Source organism: Papaver somniferum, unplaced genomic scaffold, assembly GCF_003573695.1.
Source record: "Papaver somniferum cultivar HN1 unplaced genomic scaffold, ASM357369v1 unplaced-scaffold_158, whole genome shotgun sequence".
Lineage (NCBI taxonomy): Eukaryota > Viridiplantae > Streptophyta > Magnoliopsida > Ranunculales > Papaveraceae > Papaver > Papaver somniferum.
The window spans coordinates 4,443,140-4,452,300 of NW_020625264.1; the positions used below are offsets into that span (position 1 = coordinate 4,443,140).

At 34.0% G+C, this 9,161-nt stretch overlaps 1 protein-coding gene across 1 annotated transcript; it reads left to right on the plus strand.

Moving 5' to 3' along the window:
- Positions 1–5,326: 5,326 nt before the first annotated feature.
- On the plus strand, positions 5,327–8,976 carry LOC113337009 (disease resistance protein RGA2-like). The gene has a single exon (XM_026582711.1). It carries the CDS (start codon positions 5,408–5,410, stop codon positions 8,963–8,965), a length of 3,558 nt encoding a protein of 1,185 aa, XP_026438496.1. The 5' UTR covers positions 5,327–5,407; the 3' UTR covers positions 8,966–8,976.
- Positions 8,977–9,161: the final 185 nt, after the last annotated feature.

The window sequence follows — 9,161 nt, forward strand, 5'->3', positions numbered from 1 at the left end:
GGCAAGGTGAGAATCCAAGTGAGTTTATGTAAGAAGTTGTATGTACAACTATAGTTTTGAGAGTGAAATAAAAATTCAGTTTTTTCATTGAGTGTTGTGAGCCCATTTTCAAATCATTCAATACCCATTTAGCCCATTAACTCCAAAATCACTCCAACAATTCATACAGGTGAATGGCACAAGCACTGAATAATTAGCTCTAGCTCCATTACTTTACCCTAGTTTCTCTCATCTAAGATATGGTATTAATTCTTTGTGAGGGTTTCATAAGAAATAAATAAATTAAGTTTCCAAAAAGGCCAAACTAATGTATAAATTAATAGTCAATATAATAACATTATATTATACTTTGTCATTAATGCATGTCAACCAACACAAACTTGATTATATCTTCGATTCATCAGAATCTAAGGCCAAGGTCAAATCTACGAATATATAACAAAATATACTTTATGACATGTCCGACTAATCGGAACTTACACTTGAACTCTAAATGCATGTCGACCAACAAGAACTTGATGATATATTCTATTTATAAGAATCTATGGAGAAGGTCAAAATCTAATAAATTTATATCAAAATATACTTTACGACATCTCCGATCAGTTGGCATGTATACTTTAACTGTAAATGCATGTCAACAAACAAAAACCATATGATATCTTCGAATCATTGGAATCTAAGGCGAAGGGTTTGACTATGCTAACATGGACCAAAAGATACTTTATGACATCTCCGATTAATCAGAATTTAATATTGAGTTTTAAATGCATGTCAACCAACAAGAACTTGATGATATATTCGATTCATCAGAATCTATGGCGAAGGTCAAAATCTACGAATTGATAAAAAAAGATACTTTATGACATCTCCCATTAATCAGAATTTATACTTCAACTCTAGATGCATGTCAACCAACAAGAACTTAATGATATTTTCGATTAATCAGAATCTAAGGTGTTGGACAAAATCTACGAGTTTATAGCAAAATATAATTTATGACATCTCCGTTTAATCGGAATTTAATATTGAACTCTAAATACATGTTAACCAACACGAACTTAAAGATATATTTGATTCATTGGAATCTAAAGCGAAGGTCAAAATCTACGAATTTATTATAGAATATACTTTATGACATATTCGATTGGTCAGAATTTAATTTTGAACTCTAAATGCATGTCAACAACCAAGAACTTCATTATATATTTGAATCTAAGGCGAAGGTCAAAATCTACGATTTATAACAAAATATACTTTATGATATATCCGATTAATTGGAATTTATACGTGAACTCTAAATGCATGTCAACCAATACGAACTTAATGATATCTTCGATTCATCGGAATCTAAGATGTAGGGTAAAATCTATCAATCTATAACAAAATATACTTTAAGACATCTCTGATCAATCAGAATTTATACTTGAAATCTAAATGCACGACAACCAACAAGAACTTAATGATATTTTCGATTCATTGGAATCTAAGGCGAAGGCCTAACTATGCTAACATGGACCAAAAGATACTTTATAACATCTCCGATTAATCAGACATTAATAAAAAAAATGATGTTGGGTGATAGTTACAAATTGTTATTGTATTATTTCTGTTACAATTTTAGTTTTTTTGTGGTGTAAGTAAAACCCCTGTTGCGGAAAGTTTATAAAAACTGTCACAAATTGGTTATTGAAAAAGAACCATTTTTCAGGAACCATTGTTTTTTTTGGGGGACCATGGTCTTATTAGGACACCCACCCTACAATGATAAGGGATATCCTAACAATAATCCTACTTAGCAAGTTTACTAATTTACCCTTAACCTAATTAACATTAACCCTAATAATAACCTTGACATTAACCCTAATCTAAAAATAAAAAAAAAACTGAATAAAAATCGTGATTCTTCTTCTTCATTTCTCGACAAACCCGTGATTCTTCTTCTTCATTTCTCGACAAACCCCTAATCTAAAACCCGTGATTCTTCTTCTTCATTTCTCGACAAACCCATTCATTTTAATTTGTTTTTCATCGATTCAATTGAATAGAAATCATCAAAATAGGCTTGAAATGGTAGTTACAGTGTTGAGTTCGGTTACAACGTGTTTTTTGTTTACCCTAGGTTCCTAACCGAACTCACTGAACTGAAGAACACGAAGAACATTTCGATTCTATGTTATTCAGAAGTTAGTTACCGAACTGTAGAGTTCGGTTGTTTCGCAAAGAAATTGTAAAATTTTCATGTAACCGAAATGTAGGGTTAAAAAAATAGAAAGCAATTTTGAGGATATAACCGAACCTTACCACTTTTCCCATTGGTTTTATTAGTCTTAAAACGGAACTCTGACCTATGAGTTCGGTTCGATCGCAAACATTTTAAAACCTCCATGTAACTGAACTGTAGGGTTAAAAACATAGAAAGAATTTTCTACAGAGTTCGGTTGTTTCGCAAAGAAATTGTAAAATTTCCATGTAACCGAACTGTAGGGTTAAATAGAAAGCAATTTTGAGTTCGGTTGGATCGCAGAAGCATGCAGTTTGCGATCCAACCGAACCTTATACACTTATATCAAATTAATTTGTATGTAAACTTCGGTTAGTTGCGAACCAACCGAACATAACGCTGCATCCAAGAACTTCCATTGATATGGAGTTCGGTAACCTGCGTGTTTGGATCAAGTAACCGAACTACATCTTCAAACTAGTTCGGTTACTTGTTCATCTCACAAGGAAACCGAACAGCACCTTTAGATGAGTTCGGTTACTTGTTCATCCTCACAAGGAAACCGAACTACACCTTCAGATGAGTTCGGTTACTTGTTTTTCATATAAACTAACCGAACTGTTCAAAATCCAATTCCAAATCTTACATTTTTGGGGAATTTTTACCAATTAAACATACATTATCTATGAGAGGATGGAGATGAAGAATCAGATTCATCACTTGAATACTCAAATGAGGTGAATTGGATTTTTTTTTTTTATTTTCCATGTTTTTCTCCTTCATCTTCTCTAACTCTAATCTCACAAAAATTCTACTCATAATAATTTACTCAACTAATAATAAACCCATCTTTTAATTTAATCTCACTAATTGTTTTTAACTAAATTATTTTACTAATCATAACTTAAATTAATTAGGAGGGTAGATTAGGTATTAAATAAATATCTAGATAAGGGGTGACCTAGAATTACTTCCAATGTCTTTACCCAAAATAGAACCATGGTCCCCCCAAAAAAACCAATGTCCCCAAAAAATCGCTCTTGAAAAATGACTCATAAATTCTAGTTATTGCTAGTAGTTTTAGGTAATAGTTTATACAGTATCATGAGTTGGGCTTCTTGCGCTTGAAATATAAGTTCTATAAAAATACTCTTCACAAGATTTGACCTTGAGACCTATTGCACCAAACATGACTCTTGAACCATTCTTCCATTCTTTCTTTTTGTTTAATATCATCCATAAAAAATAGTTATTCTCATTAAATATTAAACTATCGATCTCCACCACAACCTCTTTACCACCATTTTCGTCACCACATACTACAACACAATGTATATTACTTTACATATTGTACCACTTTTTTTATTATTTTTATTATATGTGAGTTTTTCTTAAACCTTAGGTAACTATCCATACAAGTCATGCCTAGCTCCAGTGCATGAAATTAAATCAAGAAGTAGATTGAGATATGTCGGTCCAGAACAAGGTAATATTTTGAAGTGGTTTCCCGATAACTAGTTATGTAGATAAATAATAACAGTTGTTTATAAAAATGTCATGATAATGTCAACTATGGTAACATATTAAATATGTTACAGTAACATGGGTATATAGTAACACTAATTACAAAAACAGTTACAATATGAAACCTAGATGACATCATGTAACATTTGTTACAAAAACTGTTACCATTATTTAAGAACCTATCATTTAGTAACAAGCATTTTACGAATTATTACCCTATAAAATGCATGTCAACCAATAAGAACTTAATGATATCTTCGATTCATCAGAATCTAAGGTGTAGGTCAAAATCTACGAATTTATAACAAAATAGACTTTATGACAACTCCAATCAATCGGAATTTATACTTGAACTCTAAATGCATGTCAACCAACAATAACTTAATGATATCTTCGATTTAACAGAATCTAAGGCGACGGCAAAAATCCACTAATTTAGAACAAAATATACTTTATGACATCTCTGATTAACCGGAATTTATATTTGAACTCTAAATGCATTTCAACCAACAAGAACTTATGATATATTCGACATATAAGAATCTAAGGCGAAGGTCAAAATCTACGAATTTATAACAAATATACTTTATGACATCTCCGATCAATCGACATTTATACTTGAACTCTAAATGCATGTCAACCAACAAGAACTTAATGATATCTTTGATTTATCGGAATATAAGGTGTATATCAAAATTTACGAATTAATAAAAAGATATACTCTATAACATCTCCGATCAATCGGAACTTATACTCAAACTGTAAATGCATGTCAATCAACAAGAACTTAGTGATACCTTTGATTCATCAGAATCTAAGGCGACGATCAAAATCTACGAATATATAACAAAAGATATTTTATGGCATCTTCGATTAATCGAAATTTATACTTGAATTCTAAATACATGTCAACCAACCAGAACTTGATGATATATTTGATTCATCAGAATCTATTCGGAAGATCACAAATTAACGGATGTTGGACAACCACTGGTGCAATCAAACAATCACAATCACAAATTAATGTAAGATACTTGGACAAAAAATACTAAAAAACATCATTTAGGAAAAACGTACACAGCACACTACACGGCACATTATACATACAAATGTCAACTATATGTTTAAAAATCCACAAGGAGTGCTGTTCACATGGACAGACAACTACATCACTTGAATTTAAATGTCAACTATATGCATAAAAATCCACAAGGAGTGCTGTTCACATTGACGGACAACTTGATGTATATTGTTGCACTTGAATTGATCAATTCGAAATGCAAAATAGTAAATAGAATGCCTCATGATATCTACTAAAGGTCGATCGTGCTAGCTAGTGTACTCAGTGACGAAGTGAAAGGTCAGCTAATCCTGGATCTACCCCCTCAAAATCATGAAAACCATTAAATAATCTTTATCTAATATTTTTAACTTAATGATAATTGATAGTGGTTGAAAGTTTGAAAAGATCCACTTATGTATAGACGCATTTTAAAGTTAGATATATTCGACATTCAAAATACCATACAAATTATTTCAAAAAAAAAAGCCAATACCATACAAACAGTCCATCTTAGAAATTTTTTATCTTCTTCTCTCAATTATCTTATCATCTTCATTATCTTTGGTATCTCTCTCTATCGATTTGGTTTTCTTGTAATGGCTTCAGAAAGGATTCTTGTTAGTGGTGTGACTGAGATCATGAAGAAATTGCTCCCGGTTATTGGTCAACAGATTGGTCGGGGATGGGGTGTTAAAGAGGACCTAAAGAAACTTGGGAAAACGTTGGAGTCAATACAAGCTTTAATTTCTGATGCCGAGGAGAAACAAATAACCGATGCTACTGTCAGACTTTGGTTGAGAAGGCTCAAAGACATTGTTTACGATGCAGATGATTTTATGGATGAATTCAATTATGAAACCATGCGTCTTTGCGAAAGAGGAAGTCAGCTCAAACACAAAGTACGCGACTGTATGACTAAATCCTCCAATCCACTTGTGTTTCTTTCTATGATGGCTGATAAAATCCAAGCCATTAATAAAAGCTTGGATTCAATCTACAATGATAAAGTCAGATATTCGTTGAATGTTACTAATGATGGTTGTCAAGTCGATCAAATAATAGCGAACTGCAACCGGATAACTACTTCAATTGTTGATGATTCGGTGCTTATAGGCAGGAAGGGCGCTACACTAGAAATAGTAAAGATGCTGACTAACAAATGGTTGCCTTCAATGTCTACATCTACAGCACCACACCATTCTTCTCTTGAAGGGCAACTTTCGGCCCTATCCATTGTGGGTATGGGGGGTCTGGGTAAGACTTCTTTGGCGCAGTTGGTATACAAAGACGAGTCCATAAAAACACATTTTGCAATAAAAATATGGGTATGTGTATCTGACAAGTTTGATGTCTATAGGATCGTAAAAGAAATTTTAGAGTCCCTTACTGATGGTTTATGCGGGGCTTCATCAAATTGTAATGTGCTGGCGAGACAAGTTCAGGAAAAACTGACTGGTAAAAAATACCTGTTAGTACTAGACGATCTTTGGAATAAGGATGCTGGAGATTGGGAAAAACTACATGGAATCCTTTTCAATGGTGTTGCAGGCAGCAAAATATTAGTCACCACACGAGACCAACAAGTTGCTTGTGTTGTCGGGGGTACGTCCTATGAATTACAAAAATTAAAACATGATGATTGTTGGTCTATTATGCAGAATAAAATTTCATTTCCACTCTCTAAAAATATGTCAGATATTGGGTTTGACATAGCGGAGAAATGCGATGGCTTACCACTTGCGGCGAACTTTCTTGGAAGTTTATTATCCTATAAAAGGGAAGAAAGCCACTGGATTTCCTTAAAGGACAACAAGAATTTATGGGTTCAATCAAAAAATAACAGAGTCATATCAATCTTAAAATTGAGTTATGATAACTTACCTTCACGTTTGAAACAATGTTTTTCATATTGTTGTTTATTTCCCAAAGATTGGGAGATTCAAAGAGAGATATTGATACGTATGTGGATGGCGGAGGGATTTCTTGAGCTACCTGCAGATGAGGTAAATAATAGATCCTTTGAAGATATTGGGAATGATTATTTTGAGTTTTTGTTGTGGAACTCATTCTTTCAGGATACAAAAAAAGATGGACTTGGTATCATCTCGTGTAAGATGCATGATCTTGTGCATGATCTCGCATTGAGTGTTGTGGATGGTAAAGAATTTGGGGTTGACGGGAAGGAAGATGTTTCACAGCAAGTTCGTCGTTTACAATTGATATGTGATAGCGGATCCTCGGCAACAGCTGCAGAAATATTTTCGAAGGCAGAGAATTTGCGAACGATTGTTGCTGTTAATGCATATAAATGTTCACAAATCAGTGGTTTATCTTCTACTAGGCGTTTACGGGTATTGTATCCGCTTGGTGGTTGGCATACAAAATTATCCTTCTCAGATTCTAAGTTCATACATTTGAGGTTCCTGGACCTCTCATATTTTGAATTTGATTTATCGCATGGTGTGTCATTAAATCATTCTTACAATTTGCAGACACTGATATTGGTTAAATGCAAAACTGTTTCTGGTTTTCTTGGTGGAATTGGGCGTTTGAAAAATTTGAGACACCTCGATGTCTCATGGTCTGATATTAAAGTTTTACCTGATGATTCTTTCGTCAACCTCACCAATTTGCAGACGTTGGATCTCCAAAGGTGCGAGAAGTTTGAAGCCTTACCAGAAAATATTGGTTTGTTAAAACATCTCATGACGTTGAATATTAAGCAATGTTGTAAATTAGATGCCTTACCTGCAGAACTAGAAGCATTGACACGATTAAGGTGCCTTAATTTGTATGGTACTAAGATCAAAGTATTGCCTGAATCTTGCGTTAAAAACCTCTGTAATTTGGAGATAGTGGATTTTGGATCTTCATGTGAGCTTCCCAAAGAAATTAAGAATTGGCCGAAACTAAGACAGTTTAGACATATGAGAAAGGATGATATGATGTCTAGAGGTATAGAAAAGCTAACTTGCCTTGAAACATTGGATCCGTACATGGTGAGGATTCTTAGTGGGATAGAAGAGTTAGCTGCCCTTAACTCCCTTCAAGTGTTGCGTATAACAAATCTAGAGAATGTGAGTGGAATTGAAGATGCAGAGAGGGCAAAGTTGAAGGATAAACATCATTTGAGAGAATTATATCTAGATTGGAGCAATCAACATATATATTATATAGATGAAGATATGGTTTTAGAGGGTCTTAGACCTCACCCCAATTTGAGAAAGCTGCGAATATGTGAATTCTCTGGTTTAAATCTTCCGAAGTGGATGGGTTCTTCATCGTCTAATTGCCTGCTTCTTAATTTGGTTGAATTAGAAGTATCGTATTGCAGGAGATGTGAGAAGCTTCCAGCTCTAGGTATGCTCCCATGTCTTAGGAATCTTACGATTCATACAATGAGTTCAGTTAAGTGTTTGGGTGGAGAATTTTATTATCAGCAGCAAGAAGAAGAAGAAAGTACCCAGAAGTCTACTACTACAGCGTCATCCTTCTTGTTATTCCCTTCCTTAGTTGAGCTGCAAATCAATTATATGCATAATCTAGAAGAATGGGTTTCTCCTCCTCCATCATCTTATTTTTATGTTGATTCCTTCCCTCTCCTTGAGAAGCTGTATATTTGGATTTGTCCAAAATTGAGAAGCACTCCGAACTCGTTTCCTTCTCTCAAGGTATTGGAATTTTGGGAAACCAACGACAAGACAGTGAACTCAATCTTATCTGCAGGGGGATGTCTGACATCTCTCACATCCATTAAAATATCACATTCTCCAAAGCTGATATATTTCCCAATGGGCGCACTACTCCAAAACAATACTCCCAATCTTCATTTTCTAGGGATTTTTAATTGTTCCGAGTTTCAAGGTTTTCGTGATGATGATTTAAACAGCAGCAAAAGCAACAACAGTTCTCTCTACAAGCTGGAATTATCCGTATGTCCTGTTTTAACATCTCTTCCGGATATACGATTATGGACTTCTCTTCGGGAATTACGTATATGGCAGTGCGACAAATTGAAGGATTCTATACCGTATGATTACAAGACGTCACTCTCCTTTCTTCACTCACTCGAAGTTGATTTTATTCAAAGAGAAGACCCGCAGCTACCATATCCACATAGTAGGTACAGCTCAATTAATCTGATGGGGAAGTAGATGAAGATATGTTCTCTCCCACTCTCAAAATTGAGACTTTTATTTGAATTTCTTAATCATTCTGCGTTCAAGTAAATTCCAATATTTTTGTAATACATTATTCAAATTGTGATAAATATACTGAAATATGTTTAACAAGTTCGGTAAACCCGCGCAATTGCGCCGGCAAGTTTATTGATTTGACTTAGCAAAAAAA

Excerpts from the sequence above, each read along its gene's own strand:
- LOC113337009 (XM_026582711.1), top strand. The coding sequence starts at position 5,408 with ATGGCTTCAGAAAGGATTCTTGTTAGTGGTGTGACTGAGATCATGAAG.